The 19,824-nt window shown below is 48.1% G+C and overlaps 5 protein-coding genes across 10 annotated transcripts; 3 read left to right on the top strand and 2 right to left on the bottom strand.

The window, feature by feature from the left end:
* The first annotated feature begins 664 nt into the window (after nt 1–664).
* LOC108026276 (circadian clock-controlled protein daywake) lies at nt 665–3,946 on the top strand. Its single transcript, XM_017097139.3, has 4 exons — nt 665–1,075; nt 2,336–2,739; nt 3,138–3,378; nt 3,508–3,946. The coding sequence occupies exons 2-4, from the start codon at nt 2,613–2,615 to the stop codon at nt 3,944–3,946; spliced, it is 807 nt and encodes a 268-aa protein (XP_016952628.1). The 5' UTR covers nt 665–1,075; nt 2,336–2,612.
* A 19-nt stretch (nt 3,947–3,965) lies between these two features.
* Nucleotides 3,966–5,112, bottom strand: LOC108026277 (protein takeout). The gene is made up of 4 exons (XM_017097140.3): nt 4,946–5,112; nt 4,576–4,895; nt 4,443–4,497; nt 3,966–4,383 (listed from the first exon to the last, which is right to left on the bottom strand). The coding sequence occupies exons 1-4, from the start codon at nt 5,037–5,039 to the stop codon at nt 4,073–4,075; spliced, it is 780 nt and encodes a 259-aa protein (XP_016952629.1). The 5' UTR covers nt 5,040–5,112; the 3' UTR covers nt 3,966–4,072.
* Nucleotides 5,113–5,493: 381 nt separating this feature from the next.
* On the bottom strand, nt 5,494–8,458 carry LOC108026273 (inhibitor of nuclear factor kappa-B kinase subunit beta). The gene is made up of 5 exons (XM_017097135.3): nt 8,257–8,458; nt 6,514–7,955; nt 6,292–6,461; nt 5,844–6,233; nt 5,494–5,782 (listed from the first exon to the last, which is right to left on the bottom strand). Exons 1-5 carry the CDS (start codon nt 8,354–8,356, stop codon nt 5,749–5,751), a joined length of 2,136 nt encoding a protein of 711 aa, XP_016952624.1. The 5' UTR covers nt 8,357–8,458; the 3' UTR covers nt 5,494–5,748.
* A 279-nt stretch (nt 8,459–8,737) lies between these two features.
* LOC108026067 (histone-arginine methyltransferase METTL23) lies at nt 8,738–9,654 on the top strand. The gene is made up of 2 exons (XM_017096762.3): nt 8,738–8,973; nt 9,032–9,654. Exons 1-2 carry the CDS (start codon nt 8,845–8,847, stop codon nt 9,644–9,646), a joined length of 744 nt encoding a protein of 247 aa, XP_016952251.1. The 5' UTR covers nt 8,738–8,844; the 3' UTR covers nt 9,647–9,654.
* Nucleotides 9,655–9,860: 206 nt separating this feature from the next.
* On the top strand, nt 9,861–19,821 carry LOC108026207 (protein mini spindles). Of its 6 annotated transcripts, none has more exons than XM_017097009.3 (15): nt 9,861–10,254; nt 11,161–11,942; nt 11,999–12,069; nt 12,131–12,450; nt 12,518–15,045; nt 15,105–15,342; nt 15,405–15,919; nt 16,427–16,507; nt 16,713–17,126; nt 17,187–17,630; nt 17,692–18,022; nt 18,089–18,262; nt 18,327–18,465; nt 18,550–18,779; nt 18,834–19,821. In XM_017097009.3, exons 2-15 carry the CDS (start codon nt 11,254–11,256, stop codon nt 18,912–18,914), a joined length of 6,255 nt encoding a protein of 2,084 aa, XP_016952498.1. In that variant the 5' UTR covers nt 9,861–10,254; nt 11,161–11,253; the 3' UTR covers nt 18,915–19,821. The 6 variants fall into 6 exon arrangements, with proteins under 6 accessions (XP_016952498.1, XP_050745460.1, XP_050745461.1 ...); XM_017097012.3 differs by having other exon boundaries at nt 9,872–10,254; nt 18,574–18,779; XM_017097014.3 differs by lacking the exon at nt 16,427–16,507 and having other exon boundaries at nt 9,872–10,254; nt 18,574–18,779.
* Nucleotides 19,822–19,824: the final 3 nt, after the last annotated feature.

The raw sequence follows: 19,824 nt of genomic DNA, 5'->3' as shown, positions 1-19,824 counted from the left end.
AACTGCATAATTTGTAATCCATTAATAATCCAGTGAAAACAATAAAAATATTTATTTTTGGCATAGGTGTGCCAAACTTTTAATCGGTCAATGCCAATAGTTGCAACCGAAGTACAAGCTAATTTAGAGTGAAAACGATAAAATTAGAGGCGTGATCTGCCTGCCAAGGTGCTCATTTAAAAACCCCAATCGAAGCTATTGAACTCTTGGCTCCAATTGCACGTGACCAGGAGCGGACTACGGATTGCGGCCTGTGGTTGAGCCAGCATTAGCCGCGGGCTGTGGGGAAGCCCCTGCAATTATTCGTTTTCTTTACTTTTATGACACTGCAAAAAGTGTAGCAAAAAGCGCTGGAGTCAGGTGATTGCATCACTTGGACATCCAACAGACAGACAGACATTAAACCACAAAATAAAAAGAAATGAAATCCAGGAATGCACCAGCAAGTGTGAAAATAAACGCCAATAAAACGAAAACAAAACAAACCATTGGCGAACATTAAACCCGTTTGTTTGGCGCTCAAAGTTTCAAGAAAATAAAATGCCTGTTAATATTTCAGGCCGCACGTTGCGCAATTCCAGGCTTTACGAGTGGGACAACTTTTGCCAGTTCGACAGCTGTTCAATTTCTGCTGGATTTCATTTTTTCGCCGCTTTCTGATGGGCCAGTCGGTGAGGAAGCGGCTGCAATTAAAGATATCGCAATCCCCAGACGCTGGCCAACTATTGCCGGGCCCGGCTATTTTGGTAGTTTCCGCACGCGACTCTTGGCCACATGGAATGAGATGAGCACGGCTGATATTTGGATGGATACTTGGGAGGTTCGGCGGTTGTCGCAACATGCAACATTGAAATTGAGCCGACCCCGGCGGGTGAAAGATGATATTCATCACATAACCGAGGGATTTGCATATTCATGTTTTCGTAAACTGCGGCAATTAGCTGACTGTCAGATGACAAACGAGTGTTGGAGATGATACCGGGTTTTCGGAATAAGTTTAAAAAGTGTTTTTTATATTTTTCCTCATACGAATATTTAAGAGAAAGATGTAGTTAGATTACATCTTATCTTGAAGGTACTCTATCTTATAGTATATAATTTATTATAACATAAAAAAATGAAATAAAATTGGAATACCAATCTTAAAACATTTAAATTTCTAACAATAAAAACTTCAAATTTCAAAATCATGTTGAATATTGATACACTATAACTTTGTAACGGCATCGAATTTTGAAAAACCCTTTTAACCACATGTTCTGAATAAGTTTTAGATATGATTTATGCCATAAAAATAAATTTCAACCTCAACACGGTACGACCCCCTTAAAGTAGGTCACTATGATATGTTATGTTCCTGAATATAAATGGTTTTTAAATTTATTGTTTTTAAGCTTTAATCTCGACTTTAAAGGTTTTATGGAGACTCGAGTTGTTTTCAGAGGTTTAAGTCTAAGAAATATTATGGGATCCCTCACGATCTGGTCTGGACCACCTCTAGGCCAAAATATAATTGGGGAGACTGCGTAACACAAACTTGCAACCAGAGTGCACGCGACAGGCGCCGCAGAGGGGAGCTAGTGGGGGCGCCTGTGGCCCGAGGCATTGGAGCACGAGCAAACAGAAAACCGGACGACACCCGTGACAATGAAGGGGCAAGGCAGCGCAGACAGTCCCAGACAACCCCAGCTCCCAGACTGCGTAATACCAGAAGTGGTCGGGTGAACGGGTGAGCAGCCTCGGAGGGAGTTTCGGAGGGAGCCGCGGTGCAACTGGAAGCAGGCCAGGGGGACGAGCTGGGCTGGCCTGGCTTTCGGTGGCGTGCGGCGAGTGGCGCAACGTTCATAAACATAAACAACCTGGGAATCGGCGGCGTTTACGCGCCAAACGAAAGTAAAATTCAAAAGCAGCATAAACGTCCCAATATCAATACAACAAATAAAACATTACAAATATTCGGTCAAGTGGCTCAGCTTCATGCACTACGCTCGGGAAAGCTGGCGTAGTACCAGTAGTAATTATAGACGTTAGCGAGGCAGCTAAACGAGTTGAAAAGCTTATATAAATGGGATTGTTCATGTTATTAATAGTTAACTGTCAGAAAGTATCTTTCTATTCAACACGATTTAATCTCTCTGGTCTTTATAATTACTCAGGTTTAACCTTTCAGCTTGCATATTTGGTGGGAAAAATTAATTCTTCAGGAATAATTTGTCTTAGTCTTAAATGAAAAAAAAAATATTATATTTTATTACAAAAAAAAACTCCTTGATTACGCTTTCTCCCTAGATAGTGAATATTATTTACACTTTATATTTGGTTAACATTTTTTCAGTGGTAAATTGTAAACTGGTATGCAGCCCGCCAGTTCCAAAATTGCGGAATTCGTAACGTCAGTGCGGGCAAAAAGAGTATGTAAAACTGGAGGCAAAAAGACGACTGTTGTCTTGGCCTTCGACGGTTTCGTCCGACTTTTCTCTTGGCCATCCCGGCACTTGGTCTCGAGCCATCGTCGCTAACGGTCGCGTGCAACGGCTAAAAAATCAAAACCACCGACTGTCGGCGTTGATCAAAGGATATACCTGTCGCTTTGGTTTCCATTTCCTTCAAACATGTCTAACACAACGAGCTGGAAGTTGGCTATTAGTTTGGGCGTTTTCTTTTCGGCCTGCCTGACACAAGTCCACGGGGCGTATACTCGCGAAATTGTGAACGACAAGCTGCCGCTGCAGGAGAGGCGTAAGTAGAGTTCGGTGATGGTGTCTATAAGGATGTCATGGTCCTTGAAAATGTGCTGTGATTTTATTATAATAAAATTCAAGTACTGAAAAAGGGAATAGTTTCTCTTAGGAATTTACCGAATTTTATTTAAATCGCTTAACTTATAATGGCTTAAAAAATAAAATGGTACCAAAGGATTTCGAAAAAATACTGACTTGGTTTCAGAAAAATGGTTTAGTGAAGTAACAATTTTATATTAAATAATATAATTCAAATATGGCCTACCTCAGTTTAAGAAGTTCAGATTTCTTTAATCGGAAAAACCGCGAACATAAATAAAGCTGATGTTCAACTTTATTTCTTAGTATATATTTCTGAGAACAGCCCCTTTTATAAACAAATATTGTACCTCCCAGCTTCATGGCTACAAACGTGCAAGCGTTCCAATCCAAATGAGGACAATTGCTTTCGACAGCTCTTCGAAGGATGTTTTCCGGCCCTGGCCGCTGGAATCCCAGAGATCGGTGTAAAGAGCTTTGAGCCACTGAACATTGACCAGGTTTCGGTGTCCAAGGGCAGTGGCAACCTGGTGCTCTCCGGAGGATTTCAAGACCTGGTCATCCGCGGACCCTCTAATGCGACTGTTCGGAGAGCAAGGTAAGATAATAGATATAAGAAACTAAACAAGTTAAAATAAATATGTATACAAACTAAAATGTAATTTAAATGTCTTGATAAAGAAATAAATAATTTACATAGTAAATACATTTTTTCGGAATGCTACAGCTTGGATCTCAAGCGGCGTCTGCTGAACTTCGAGCTGGAGCTGCCCAGGCTGAGGATCCGTGCCAAGTACAACCTGAAGGGGAACATCCTGCTGCTGCCACTCATCGGCAGTGGAGATGTGGCCATGGCCCTGAAGAACGTCCACACCACGGTGTACACTCGGATCTCTCTCAGAAATGAGACCCGCACCGGCGACGAGATCATCCACATCGATGAAATGAAGGTGGGCTTCGACGTGGGTGCCATGCGAATCCACCTGAAGAACCTCTTCAACGGGAACGACATCCTGGCCGCCTCCATCAACTCGTTCCTCAACCAGAACGGCAAAGAGGTTATAGCCGAACTGCGTCCTGACTTGGAACTGGGCTTGGCCGACATCTTCCACGGCCTGTGGAACAACGTCTTCTCCAAGATGCCCACCAAACTTTGGCTGGTTTAGTGGTCGCCTCGCCTGCCGCTTTTGTATTATATTCATAATTTATTTCACTCTTTAATTGTTTGCTTATTTGTAGGCTAATATTTTGTACTACGATTAAATCATTAGGATTGTAAAAATGCTGTGCACTTAGTTAATGCCCTTGGGCACCAGATCATCGTAGCTGAATGAGGCGAACAGTTTGTCCACGGAGGCCCTTAGGATATCCACCAGGGCCTTGGTCATCAGCGGACGCACTTCCTCGGCCAGAGCCTTCCAGTTCTCGTTGAGGAACTCGTTCATGCGATCGCCCAGGGCCTTGTCCCCGTTGAAGAGGTTGTCCAGGTGGATGTGCACATCGGATAGCTCGTACTTGACCTTCACGTTGTTGATCTTCAGATAGTTGGCACCATTCTTCTTGTACTCCTGGCCAATCAGCTCCGTGCGCATGGTGATGTTCACTGTGTGATAGTGAGAGTAATACAACTCGAAAATGGTCATAGGTGGTCATTTAACTCACCCAAATCCACCTTGCAGTGGCCATCGCCCAGCAGCGGCATCATCATGATTTTTCCCTGATTTAGCAGAATAATTGTAGCCAAGTTATTTTGGATTTCGCCTGCGACAGAATGACTTCATACGTCTCTACTGACCTTAATGCTGTAGTCCGATTCCAGGTGTAGCTTGGGGAAGGTCAGCGACACAATGAACTTTAGCTTTGATGGCTCCAAGCGGAGCTCGTTCACCGTGTGCTTGGAGATGCCTGTGACCTTAACGTTTCGGTACACGGAGTGCAGGTAGATGGCCCCCGAGTCCTGGTCCATCTTCACCTGCGGAACAATGAGTGGCTCCATGGCCGGTATGTAGAGCTCGGGAATGCCCTCCATTAGCCGCGGTCGCAGTGCCTCATAGGACTCCCGAGCGCAAGTGTTCAAGTCCGGGGAATCGCGATGGCACACCTTGAGGAAGGAGGCTGAAAGGGAACCGTTAAGTTAATCCATTGATGATCATGAAACCACTCACGAAGTTCAGCCGGCTTCTTCACCGGAGGCTTGGCCTCCATCTGCATCACTACTCCTAGGAGCACTACCAAACCCGTCAGCCAGTTGCGATTCATTCCGTGTTTCTTGGCTATCTCCTGAAGCTTCGATGCTGGTCTCCAGTTTTGGGGGTTCTGATGGCTGCCAAGCTGCTCGAATCGCTTTTATAGCCACGTCTGGCATGGCCAGAAGCCGACTAATTCTCTGTTCTGCCGCATGTGCAATTTTCCGTGACATTGCAATCCTCAGCAAGTTTCATTTCAATTGACCAAGCCAGCTATATACAGCTGTTTATTCGTAAATCAAGACGACTCTTATATATAACACCATACCTTGAAGTTTTTGTTTTGTCTGACCCAAGCTCTCAGCCAATAGAAAACGATTCACAAAACTCAAGCTCAAACAAAAATATATATTGGCCTAAAATATAACAAACTTCTACAAAAAAAAATGTTTATAACCATGCGAAAGTTATATGACCATCTGGAAAGGTATGTTTACCATTCATGACAAATTAAAATTCAATAAAACTCCTTTTTTAAACAGACATTTTTGTTTAATGTTTGCGTTCAAACATGCACATAACAAAAGCAGCATTACAGAACAAAATACAAAGCGGTCTCAGAAGGGAAACACTCATCAAAGTTTCTATGAAACCTTTAAAGCTACGAAAATATCCAATTAGGTATGCAATAACAAAATAAAATCGAAATTTAATCAATAATTTCGTAAGGTCACATGGTGATGCCAGTTTGATTAAATTATTTGAGACTTTCACAGGAAGGATTAGCAGTGGTCGACCTCCATTTCACGAACAAGCCTAACCAAAACAAAAGACAAGTGATTAGTAAAATGTAAGATCGTCTGTAACCAGCACCTACATGCTGTTAATCCTTTCAGCCTCGTCGATAACACTGATCGTGCCAAGAGAGTCAAAGGGATCCGAGCTGGGTAAACCAGAGCTCATGGTCATACGGTCCATAGCAGCGCTCAGCTGAAGCATCGGAGGTGGAGCGATTGTAACGGGCGACAGCATTTTCAAATTAAGCGCAAATATATCGCTCTTAATTTCCTGAAATAATTTTAAAAGGTCCAGGACGAACGCCTTGTTCTTGACAAAATAGAAGTGCAGCTTATCGATAGTTTTGGACAGCGTCGTGACCCTATTTTGCAGCACGCTACGAGTTTTGGCGAACTCAACGGATGCTTTCATCAATTCATTCGGTGAAATTACCCCTCCATTGCAAAGATGTTGCTTGTAAAATCGATTGCTAGAAGTAACAAGAAAGCTGCATCATATTTGGCCAACTGCTGTCATAATTGCCTTACGCATCGAATATATCTTTGCCGACGAGATCCTTTAAAAGTTGATTGGCGCTTTTCACCATGTCCTGAGCTCCACGCAAGTTGGATTCCAAGTGAGATTTAACCTCTTTGGTCTTTACTATGACATCGTCATGTTTTTGCGTTAGCTTCTGCCACTCTGGACAGGCGTTGATCTGAAAGCAAACCCAATTAGTAGAGGACATCTAAAAAAGTAGGCATACGTACCACATGTGCTGATTCTCGCAACTTCTTCAACTGCTCGTAGGCAAAAGAGGTTGTGAGGAGCTCCGCATTTATCATGTGCATGAACGTATTGGCGACTATTTCGTCCTCTAAAGACAGCGCGTGCTCGTTAACCCCGGACACAAACATTTCAATGATCGCCTGCTCCTTGGTGAGCACGAAGAGCATGTCCATTGCCACACGTTTGAGCAGCCATCTTTCCTCCGCCACTATCTTCTTGGACATAAACATCCGAGCCAATATTGACAGGCTGGGCTCGGGCACACTATAGTCACAGTCCTTTTTTGCCTGAAAGACGTACAACATCACAGGCGGATTGTTGCGCTTGGCCGACTTGCGCGAGTCCTTGCTGGTATCGCTCCACTCCTCTACATACAGATCCCAAGGCCTGGTGAGAGGCGTCATCCGCTTGTGAGGATGGAAAGTAGGCAGCACGCAATACAATTCCTTGCCGTTCATTCCGGTGTCCTGAACAATCAAGTCAATAAGATCCGGCATGGTCATCTCAGGAGTAACCACATATCCAAGCTGCTTGCAGCAGTTGATGGCAAAAATTGTAAGCACCTTGGTGCTGAGCAGCTTGTCTAGCTCAGTGAAGACGACTGGAACTGATTGTACTTCATCAGTTGCTATTTGGCCTCGTTGCTTGTAGTTTGTGTTCAAAGGGAGGCGAAGCCATTGGGTGAACTTCTCGGCCCAGGGCCGCGACAGATGGTGCTCCTGAGGCAGACGAAAGTGGTTCACAAAGCGCCCCTTATTTTCTGGATCCTCCGTTATGGCAATACATTCGACGGGCTTTCCAAGCAGGTTGATTAATATGTTCTTGGGCGTTTGATGGGGGATGAACGGCAGCTCGCCAGTGGTTAGCTCGTAGGCGATGATCCCGAGCGACCAGTAGTCCACGGCCGAGTTGTAAATGCCCGACTCCACCACCTCGGGGGCAAAGTAGTGTCGTGTGCCCACCACGCTCTGCAGCATTGTTTTATCCGGAGCTCCACGCGCCAGCCCAAAGTCGGTAAGCTTATACACCTTTGTGCCATCGGCTCCGCGTTGGATAACGATATTATCCGGTTTCAAATCGCGATGGCATATCCCACACTGAGAGTGCAGGAAGTGCAGGGCCTGGCGCAGAGCTCCCAGGATCTGGCGCACCTCGAACTCGACCAGTCCGTTGACGTTCTCCGGACTCTGCAGTCGCTTCCTCACATCCCCACCGTTGCAGTACTCCAGCACGATCACAGGCAGCTTTGCAATGTGCCTGTCATTAAGGTAGGCCGCATCCTCCTCGTCCAGGATCACTCCGGCCACAATGTGCGGGAAGTGCTGGAACTGGCGGGCCCAGTTGAACTCCTTGTTCCAGCGTTCGCTGAGCTTGACCTGCTGATCGGCTGTTAGGGATTCCAAATCCAAGATATGCTTGGTGGCTAAAAATCGAAGATAAGTAAACTATTAAATGTGGTGTTTATATCTGCGACGCAAGGTCTGCCTTTCGGCTGACTCAGCCCAAGGGCCATAAGCTATCGCATTCGGGGACCACACACGCGTAGGAGGAATACGCGCGGGTGGCCGTGCTTTATCAGTGCAGTAGCGGGAGACGCTTGCATCAGCCTGATTTCCGGGAATCGCGCACGAACACCTAAACACCCAAACACGGGGAAAAGCATTCCCATATATGTACGTAGGTACGCTAGTGGCCGGGGGGCCCAAAAGTTGTTTATAGCTCACCGATTTCGCGGCCCGTAGTCTTGTGCCGCCAGTGGTTCACCTCGCCGAATCCGCCCTGGCCCAGTTTGCCGCACCACTCCCAGTTCCCCCAGGAGCGCATCGTGTCGCTTTTGCTTAGGTCTCTTCAATTTACGCAGCACTTTCCTCCAAGAACCAGAATCCCTCCATGGCACAGGCAAAATCAAACCTTTGATAGATCGCTAGGGATGGGCGATAGTTGGGCTCGCGTTCGCCTGCACTTGACCCAGCGTTCACGAGCACCTGCGGGTCTAAAATATAATTGAAGAGAATTTACTTAAATTTAGATAAATTACACATTTAAAAAATGTAAAAAAAAGAGTCAGAAGTATAAGGTGCCATCCATACTACCTTAATACTGAAATATATTTATTAACTCCTAAAGGGCCGCCAGCGCAGTCACAGCCGCACTGGCGATGCCCAGTCACAGTTACCTTCGATCACCTCTAGCGCTATCGATAATTCTATCGCCTTGCAGTCGGCATCGCTAATCAAACAGGTTGTAAACAAAACTCTGAAAACAGCAACAGTTTAGTGAAAAAAGCACCACTCCTGCATGCCCGAGCTAAAATGCGTTTCCACATGAAGAGCGGCAGCGAGGACAACGACATTGTGGCAGCCACAGCCACCGCCGAGCACATCCGCAAGTTCGTCTTCAGCGGATCACCCGCCGAGCGACTGGAGATCAAGATACCAGAGGTGAGCTTGAGAACCAGGTGTTCCTGCCGAGGCTAATCCCTGATTAATTCCCCTACAGCTACTCCAGGGAGCCTACTCCTTCTACACGTGGCCTTGTGCCCCAGTGCTGGCCCACTTCCTGTGGGAGCGTCGGCAGACGCTTGCGGGCAAGCGCATCTTGGAGCTGGGCAGTGGGACCGCTCTGCCCGGCATTCTGGCCGCCAAGTGCCGAGCCCAGGTGGTCCTGACCGACAACTGCATCCTGCCCAAGTCCCTGGCTCACATCCGAAAGTCCTGCTTGGCCAACCAGCTGCAGCCGGGAGTGGACATCGATGTGGTGGGCCTCAGCTGGGGCCTGCTGCTGAACAGTGTATTCCGGCTTCCTCCACTGGACCTCATCATTGCCGCCGATTGCTTCTACGACCCCAGCGTGTTCGAGGACATCGTGGTCACGGTGGCCTTTCTGCTGGAGCGAAATGCCGGGGCCAAGTTCATATTCACATACCAGGAAAGGAGCGCCGACTGGTCCATCGAGGCGCTGCTCAAAAAGTGGAAGCTGCAGGCACTGCCCATCAGCATGGACGACATTGGCAAGGAGTCGGGCGTGGATTTGCTGGAGTTCATGGGCGGACACACCATTCACTTGCTGGAGATCACGCGCGTCGAGAACGGCGGTACAATAAATGCTATATAACAATTATACATTTCATGAGTTTAAATATCTCAGACTAGTAGAAAAGTAATATGAGGGTTTGAAATTCAGTTAAAGAAATGTAAATTGTAATTTAAATTTCAAATTAAATAAAGTGGGATTTAAATTGGTTAACGATATTTAAAAGGTCACACTGCAGCTAGCCGATAGCCGATAGGCATAGTCGATAATACAGTACATTCGATACATCGATACTATCGCGAGTGGTTACCCAGCTCTGGCGCGCAACGACGCTTGCGAAGAACGCAAAAATTATTATTTATTTACCTCACGCGAAACCGAAGTAAATTCCGCTGCACAAAAGTGCCTCGTAGCGCGTGAAACATAGTTAATAGTTGTTGTTTATGGTTTTATTGTTGCTGCAGTACTTGGCAGCTGAAAAAAGAGAGCTCGTCGGTGTGTCTTTGTCAGATTGGTGTGCGTGCCTGAGTGTTGTGCCGTGTGTGAGTGTTGGTGTGTCGCCTGCGAAAAATCGAAGTTATTGCATTGCGCAGCCCTTTAAAACCGCTGCCCCTGGCCAGCTGTCCGCCCCCACAGCCCCCGCCACGCCCCCCGCAGCACGGCGGTACTTGGATCCCCAAATTCTGATGGTGAGTGCGTGTGTGTGCCGGAATGCACTCGGATGCATTGGGATTTTCAAGCTCCAGGGCGTCGCTTTGTGTTTGTCGCTGAAGTGGTCGAAATCTGGTGCATCTGCTGGCTCTCAAGTTGCAGCCACTGGAAATTAATAGCCCTAGTTGCAATTAGCGGTTGGCTGGAACGGTAAACGACGGCATTTTCCAGACGCACCGCCCCGCAGGAGAAACATTTGTTGTTGCCTCCGAACTGATCCGTTAATTCGAAATGGCGAGCGTCGGTGTGCGTGAGAGCTTGGAATAGTAGGCAAAGCTTGAGCATATCCGACCAGTGGAATGCCCTGCTGAAACTGGAGCACAGTTAAATTGAGGCAGGGGCGGATCAAAGGAAAAACGTTAAGGGGCGGCAGAGTGAATAGTTAAATAAAAAAATCAACTCCTGAGTCAGTCACGGGCTTTCGAGTGCGTGTGTGTCACCTTGTTAGCGGGCAAAGGGGGGTGGGGTTGCGGCCTGCCCCTGATTTATTATTCTGAATAAAGCGCGCTATTCCGGCCATATGATATCACCCATCACCCCATCCTGGGTGGCAAGCCCACCAACCTTTTCCGAAAAAACCAAATTCGCACGCTCCTAATTCTATTTCTATTTGCCAAATAACTGCACTTAGACGACGACAATCTAAATATGGCCGACCCATTTACTTCTCTTGCCGCCTCTCGAGCGGAACGGACGGATGAATCCCATTCCTTGGCCTTCCCTGCAGTTCATCGGCGATTAAGCTCAATTTCGGAACATTAGCTTGATGGCTCCTGACAACCCGTATGGTTCTGCTCCATTGGGATTTGCTTGATGTTTGGAGATAGAAATTCCAGTTGATTTGCTATTTTATATAATACCTTTTTTTTTCGTTTGTTCCCTAGAATGTTGGTTGAGACAACTGCTTGCGCCCGAGACCACTGAGGAGAATCCGCCGCTCAGACCGAATTGAGTAGCGCCCAGAGCACCAACACACCATGGCCGAGGATACCGAGTACAAGAAGTTGCCGGTGGAGGAGCGGTGTGTCCATAAACTTTGGAAGGCTCGTGTCGATGGCTACGAAGAGGCTGCCAAGATCTTCCGCGACCTAGACGACGAGAAGTCGCCTGAGTGGTCCAAGTTCGCTGGCCTCATCAAGAAGATGGTGGTCGACTCGAATGCGATGGCCCAGGAGAAGGGCCTGGAAGCCGCCCTCATCTTTGTGGAGAACAGCGGCCTGGCCGGACGCACAGTGGGCGATGTGATGACCGGCATCGTCCAGAAGTGCATTGCGGCCCCGAAGACAAAGACCAAGGAGCTCTCCGTCCAGGTGGCACTCATGTATGTGGAGATCGAGAAGCAGGAGGCCGTCGTCGAAGAGCTGGTCAAGGGCATGGAGGCCAAGAACCCCAAGATTGTGTCCGCCTGTGTGGCAGCCACCACATTGGCCCTCCGCGAATTCGGACACAAAGTTATAGGCGTCAAGCCGTTGATTAAGAAGCTTGCCCCGCTGATGTCAGACCGAGACAAAGCCGTCCGAGACGAGGGCAAGCAGCTGGCCGTGGAAATCTACCGCTGGATCGGGGCAGCCATGAAGCCACAGATCTCAACGTTGCCACAAGTAACGCTCAAGGAGCTGGAGGATGAGTTCGAGAAACTCAAGGGCGAACGAGCAGAGCCCTCCAGGTGGGATGAAGTCCATCCCTTATTTGATTATATGACTAAACCGCTTGTCTCTTTAGATATTTGAAATCTCAGCAAGAGAAGCAAGCGAAGATCGCAGACGCAGCAGCTGTCGAGGATGCCTATAATGGTAAATACTCCAAGCTCTCATGTTTTTTGTTTTACTCATTTAAATTTATATTTTTCTGCAGAAGAAGATGGCGACGCTGGGGCCGAGGAAATCGATCCCATTGATCTTCTCGATCCCGTTGACATACTCTCCAAAATGCCCAAGGACTTTTACGATAAGCTGGAGGAAAAGAAGTGGACACTGCGAAAGGAATCGCTGGAGGTCCTGGAGAAGCTGCTCACCGAAAATCCCAAGCTGGAGAACGGCGAGTATGGAGCACTAGTGAGTGCTCTTAAAAAGGTTATTACTAAGGACTCCAACGTGGTTCTGGTAGCCATGGCCGGCAAATGTCTGGCCCTGCTGGCCAAAGGATTGGCAAAGCGCTTCTCCAACTATGCATCGGTAAGTAGTTTTTAAATTTGTTACCTTTTTCAATTCAATCTTTATTTTGTGAACCCTCCTTTTTCAGGCTTGTGTCCCGTCTCTCTTGGAGAAATTCAAGGAGAAGAAACCCAATGTTGTGACAGCACTACGCGAGGCCATCGATGCCATCTACACCTCCACCTCGCTGGAGGCACAGCAAGAGTCCATTGTGGAGTCGCTGGCCAATAAGAATCCAAGTGTTAAATCCGAAACCGCTTTGTTTTTGGCCCGTGCCCTGACCCGCACTCAGCCAGCAGCTCTAAACAAAAAGCTGCTTAAGCTGCTGACCACCAGTCTGGTCAAAACGCTCAACGAGCCGGATCCAACAGTCCGCGACAGCAGCGCCGAAGCTCTGGGTACTTTAATGAAGCTGATGGGCGACAAGGCTGTGACTCCTCTGTTAGCCGACGTTGATCCCCTCAAGATGGTCAAGATCAAGGAGTGTCACGACAAGGCCGAGATCAAAATTAAGGTTGCTGGACCGAAGAAGGAGGCACGACCCGCTTCGGCACCGACTGCAAAAGCCGCTGCTCCTGCCAAGACCACGGGAGGCAGTGTGGATCCCAAGCCAGTTTCTCGACCTGCCACCACTGGGGCACGCAAGGTGTTGAAGAAATCCGCGGCTGGTGCTGCGGGAGGAGGGGCATCTGCCCCAGCAGCAGCCTCTAAAGCATCCGGGAAAGCTCTAGCCACAGAACGCGAGCTAACACCGGAGGATTTGCAAGAAAAGTCCGAGGAAATTCTGCCGGCCGACATACTTAATGGATTGGTGGACTCCAATTGGAAGAACCGCTTGGCTGCCGTGGAGCAGCTCCTGGGCGAAATAACCGGCTTCGATACAAAACAGGCGGGCATATCACAGATCCTCATCCGAACTATCAGCGGACGCAAGCCCGGCCTCAAGGAAATGAATTTCCAAGTACTCAAGTTTAAGCTGGACATAATTCGCAGTGTGGCCGAGAACTATCCGCTGACCACGACAACCGTAGACCTGGTGATGAACGAAATAACCGAGAAGCTGGCTGATGCCAAGAATGGAGCAGCAGCTGCCGATGTACTGACTGCCTTCGCTGAAGCCACCAAACTGGAGTACATCGTAGGCAAAGTGCTGAGCTTTGCCTTCGAGCAGAAATCGCCAAAGGTGCAGTCGGAGGCCTTTAACTGGGTGGGCAAGTCCATCACAGAGTTTGGCTTCCAATTACAGCCAAAGACCCTCATCGAGGATGTGCGAAAGGGTGTTCAGAGCACCAATCCAACAGTTCGCGCAGCTGCCATCCAGCTCGTGGGCATCATGTCTATGTATATGGGTAACGCACTTATGATGTTCTTCGACAATGAGAAGCCGGCACTTAAGTCCCAGATCCAGGTGGAGTTCGATAAGAATGTGGGCGAAAAACCACCCAAGCCAGTGAGGGGAGTTCAGCGTAGTAGTGGCGGAGCAGCTGGTAACTCCCCGGACAATGAAGACGACGAGGGCGGTGCAGCTGGGGAAGATGAGCCCGTTAACATGGCTGATCTGCTACCCCGCGTTGACATTGCCCCACAGATTACGGAGGCATTGCTAAAAGAGATGTCTGACAAGGACTGGAAGACTCGCAACGAGGGATTGACCAAGCTGCAGGCCATCATTTCAGAGGCTCGTCTAATCAAACCCAGCATCGGGGACTTGGCTCCTGCTCTGGCGCATCGCCTGGTGGATTCCAATGCAAAGATTGCCCAGACGACGCTTGCCATTTGCGAGCAGCTTGCCACGGCCATGGGTGCTGGATGTCGCAACCATGTGCGCACCCTGTTCCCCGGATTTCTGCACGCTCTTGGAGATAACAAGAGCTTTGTGAGGGCCGCAGCCCTCAACTGCATGAACAGTTTCGGCGAGAAGGGCGGCTACAAGGAATTCTTTGAGAGCGAAATGATAGCCGATGCCCTTAAGGGAGGATCCCCCGCTCTGAAGACGGAACTGTGGGCTTGGCTGGCGGACAAACTTCCAGGCCTTCCCCCCAAGTCGGTGTCGAAGGAGGATCTCCATTCAATGGTCCCGCACTTGTACGCTCACATCTGCGATCGCAATGCCGATGTGCGGAAGAACGCCAACGAGGCTGTGTTGGGTATTATGATTCACCTTGGATTTGACGCTATGAATCGAGCTTTGGACAAGCAAAAGCCCGCCTCCAAAAAGGATATCTATGCGGCCCTGGAGAAGGCGCGTCCTAATCTCCCAGTTAAGCCGCTGCCGAAGGGCAAGCAGCAGGCACCAATTCCCGAAGAGCCAAAGGCCAAGACAGTGCGTGGTGGTGGAGCTGGTGGAATCCAGAAGAGTGCCTCCTCCCGCGCTGCCGGAGGACAGGACAAATTGCCAGCACCTGCTCGCAAGAAGGACGAGGATATCGACACATCGCCGCTTTTGGCCGCAAACAACTCAAAGAACCAGCGACTTTTGGATGAGCAAAAGATGAAGGTTCTCAAGTGGACATTTGTGACGCCAAGAGAGGAGTTTACTGACCTGCTACGCGATCAGATGATGGCGGCCAATGTCAATAAAGCGCTGATAGCCAACATGTTTCACGACGATTTTCGGTGAGTCCATCTACCAACACTGCTGAGGTCTAGTTATAAACTTTTTAATTCTTCTCCAGCTATCACTTGAAAGTAATCGAGCAGTTAAGCGAAGATCTGCCTGGGAACAGCAAGGCGCTGGTTTGCAATCTGGACCTGATACTCAAATGGTTGACGCTGCGTTTCTACGATACGAACCCTTCTGTGCTGATTAAGGGTCTCGAGTATCTAGTGCAGGTCTTCCAGATGCTCATTGACCAGGACTACATTCTGGCCGAGAACGAGGGCAGCTGCTTTGTGCCCCACCTGCTGTTGAAGGCAAGTCTCGGGTCAATTACTAGAAGGTCAAAAAATTACTAAAAATCTTTGTTCGTTTGCAGATTGGAGACCCCAAGGACGCTGTCCGGAATGGAGTGCGTCGTGTGCTCCGGCAAGTAATATTGGTCTTCCCCTTCGTCAAGGTCTTTGCCTATGTGATGGAGGGTCTTAAATCGAAGAATGCCCGCCAGCGTACCGAGTGCCTGGACGAGTTATCCTTCCTCATCGAGACGTACGGCATGAACATTGCCCCCCAGGCGGCGGTGCGAGAGATTGCCCGCCAGATCTCCGACCGGGATAACTCCGTGCGTAATGCAGCACTCAACTGCATAGTCCAGGTGTTCTTCTTGTCCGGCGAAAAGACATACAAGATGATTGGCCATCTGAACGAGAAGGATCTCTCCATGCTGGATGAGCGCATCAAGCGGGCCAAGAAAACAAAGAAGCCAACGCCTCCAGCCTCTGTGGATATGCCCACAGGCAGGCAAGCGGCACCACAGCGTCATGACAGCATCGAGATCGAAGATGCCGAGGTAGCCAACGGCTGCGACGAGCTGCCGCCACCGGACGAAGAGGGGTAAGTGTGCGGGAACGTGCCGGCGGTTGATTCTAAAACCAATACCCCAGTCCTATTTACCTAGTACTCAGTTTGGTGAGTGTCCTGTACAGCCGAGGGTCGGAAACTGCTGCGCGCATTGTAGGCAAGGTCTTAAGCCTTCTCGGATACCAATAAAATCCAGCAGATTCTCAAGACACTGAAAGAGAAGCAATTAGGAGGCCGTCTCTTGTATAAATTCTGTTCGTGTCCAAAGAATGATTCCAAATTTCAAGAGTATGAGGGTTGAGTTTATTTTTTTGAAATCAATATTTTTACTGAGCAAATATATGTATGGGTTTATAAACACTTAAGTTCAGTTTTGACAATGATAAACATATGGAGGAAAAATATCAAAATGAGCTTGTCTGCGCTGTTGTAGTGGTTTCCACCCTTGAATATCCTAGTAGTTGTTCCCCTATTTCTATTTTTGTTAATTGCGGTTGGTTTTTGTTGATTTTCGTTTACATTTTTATTTTATTGACCCAGTTTACAGCGTGGGCAGAGCAACCTGACGGAGCGGAGTACCACCAATGTGGTTACCTACTTGAACTCCCTGACTCGACAGGCGTAAAGTGGCTTTCTTTATACTTTGTGTTGTTTTGTTCATTTTGTGGTTGTGTTGCTTGCTGCTCCGATTGTTTGTCAAATCCCCTTTGCCTTTTCTGTCATCCTGTTTGTCAACGTGTTAGCTACTGCTTTCCCTGTGTGTTCAGTTTGATTTCAGATTTCTCAGAGTTGCACTAAGACTTTCGTTTTTTTCGATACTCTGTAGAACATTTGATCAGGCGCCTTCGTCACAGCTGCTTCTCCTCCAGCAGCATCTTCACCAGCTGCAGCAGCAGACCCAGCAACAGAAGTCCAGCGGACCATTTGGCTTGGATTCTCAGGTGATCAGCGAGATTGAAAAAGACTGGGTCCGCGTGGACCAGATGGAATCGAAGCCTCTACTGAACGTGGACATCTCATCATTGGACGAGCCCATCAAGGTGCGGCCCACTCGAGCCGGCATTCACTATCCGCAGGAGAAGTTCGATCGCCTGATTTCGCGGCAGCACTACATGCAGCAGACGTTGACCACATCGCCGTCGTCCACCGGCGGAATGACAAGTGGAATCTCCCCGTATCGCAGCCCCATGCGCATGCAGAACCAGCAGCCGCCGCAGCAACTGGAGAACAACGTACCAAAGTGGGTGACTCATGCAGCTGTTTCATTAATCTATACTTTAATATTTTTTTCTACCCACAGCTTGGCCGATGTTCTGCCCAAGCACGATCCGCAGCTGGTCAAGGTTATCCGCGGAGTGAGCAGCACGGACACCCTGAAGGCTCGTGCGGCCATCAACGAGCTTGCCGCCATCATCGAGGCTCCGGAGAAGCAGGCCGTCCTGCGCGACTACGAGGAAATATTTATTCAGAATGTGCTGGCACAGTTCAAGAATCTCTCCCAGATACCATCGGCCCAGTCAGTGGTCGTCTACCAGCCGCTGCTCTCCATTCTGTATACATTTTTCCATGCCAACATTCTGGGCAAAACGCTGAGCGTGGCCTGCATAAAAAATCTCATGTCGGCGCTGCTTAACCTGATGGCCGATCCCAAGCTGGCTGTGGGCGACGACAGTCAGTATAACAAGGTTATCAATGGCATCTGTCTCAAAGTGTTGGACAAGGTGGACTTTACGAATTTAAACTGGTAAGATTAATAAACGTGCTGTCAAGTTGCACAGAGTACTTAGTTCTTGGATCCCTTTCAGTGCTTTGATACGTCTTTTGCGCGAGACTTGTCCGGAGGCCAAGCTGCCCAAGTTCACGGATCTGCTGATGAAGTGCATCTGGCGCAATGTTAAGATGCTGCCAGAGCGCAGCAATGAGCTGAACTACGACGCCGTCATCCTGGAGGTGCACGAGTTTATGCTGGCCCTGCCCAGCACCTGGTGGCAGAACCGTCCGTCGGACACTCCAATGCGCACGATTAAGACCATTCTGCACAACATGGCAAAGGTCAAGGGTAATGCCATTTTGCAACACCTCAACCAAATCCCCACACACTCGGAGCTGCACACGTATTTGATACGCATCCTCAAGGTGGGTTATCTAGAATAACTTACTGATGTGTTGGAATATATATTTATAAATCTTATTTCCTTGCAGAATTTCCAGAAGGATGGCTCTGCGGCTGGAATCGGCGCCTCCCCCCAGAGAGCCAAGGAGATAGCCTCCAAGCGTATCTCGCACCAAACTCATGATACAGTATCACAGATCTTTAAGCTGATCTCGGATAGAGACACCAAACAGCAAGGTCTTCAGAAGCTTTACGACTTTAAGGTTTGTTATGAAAGAAATTTCAGTGGCTTGTTAATCTAAAGCGTAACCATCTTCAACATTTCAGCAACAAAACCCAGAAATCGATCTGAGTACCTTCCTGCAAGGTTCCAGTGCCACCTTCCACAAGTACATCGAGGAGGGTCTGGCCGAGATCGAGCGCAACCAGAACGCCGGATCTGCACAGGCGCCGGATAATCGCATGGGTAAGGGAGCACCTAACACCCTACTTCATCTACTAACCTCATGCACATGCCTTCACATTCGTGTTTGAATCCGACGAACTGCAGCCGCTACTCGTTCTTATCTCACAGATGCCAACTACCAGAACACTGGTCACGATGCCGATTTCTGGATGGACCGCCTTCAATATCACCTCTCCGGCGGGGGCGTGGCCGGCAAGCTGGCCTCCGCCCGTTCGGCAGACGATGGATCCCACATGCTGGACAACAAGGTGGTCGACGAGAATCTCTGCCTGAACGGCATGAACTCACAGAAGGCGTCGCTTATCAAGCGAGATGTAAGTGGAAGTGGCAAAGAAGTGAAGTGGAACTAATGAATTTATTTCTTCTAGAAGCGCGACATGTCGCCCAATCGCTTGCAGGCGCTCCAGGCAAAGCTGGCGCAGATCAAGAAGGAGAATCATGCCCAATAAGCTGTGCGCTTCCCGTAGCTGAAGAACCCTTAGCTATAATCAGCGGCAGCTAGACATTATACAGCAAAGAGACACACTCAAAAACACTGAACGAGCCAGTTCTCGTAAACTACATGGAATCATTTATTATTTAACATAGTTTTATGCTTACGAGTCGGCACATATATATATTCACGGTAATAATGTGTAGTAACAGGAGCAGCAGTGAGTGTCGGAAGCAGGTTAACAACAGTAACAATAATTAACAGATCACACTATTACTATGTCTCCTCCAGAACTATGTATTGTACTTTAACTAATAACAATTGATCGGTCTATGTATTAGCACTGAGTTGTGTTCCCGTATGCGATTCAATATTAGATTCGATTGGCTGAGTTGAGATTGAGATTGAAAAGGCGACTGTGACTGAGACCGGGTTCCGTTGATTAGACGACAGCAGCTAGTTAGTTTATGCCTACGCTATTTTGTTTAAATTATTAAATCATCAGTGAAAGCAGTAGCATGTTAAAGGTTTGTGTACACTTGAAAGGTCATTGCTTTGCAACACGAGCGCGCCCACTAGGATCGATTCTTGTTATTATATTATGTCTGGTTATGTTTTCAACACTAAACACTCTCGACACGCCTCAAATTGTTTCAAGCCAAGCGTTGGGCTCAGTGCGCGCTAAAAACTCTAATTTATACTCGTATTAGCTAACCGTAGTTTTTACCAACTAGCAGTTACCCCCTAACCATTGTTTAGTTTAAGACCCATTCAGTTTTATCCGCATACACACATTCACACGCTGATTTCTATGCCGCAAGCACGCAGTACACGCAGGATAACACACACAGTAGACACGCCGCGTATTTTTGTAACATCCTCATGAACTATATGCGAAAATAAATGTTATATTTATAAATCAACTA

Source organism: Drosophila biarmipes, chromosome 3R (assembly GCF_025231255.1).
Source record: "Drosophila biarmipes strain raj3 chromosome 3R, RU_DBia_V1.1, whole genome shotgun sequence".
In the NCBI taxonomy this organism is placed as follows: domain Eukaryota; kingdom Metazoa; phylum Arthropoda; class Insecta; order Diptera; family Drosophilidae; genus Drosophila; species Drosophila biarmipes.
This window is presented reverse-complemented; position numbering and strand designations above follow the sequence as displayed.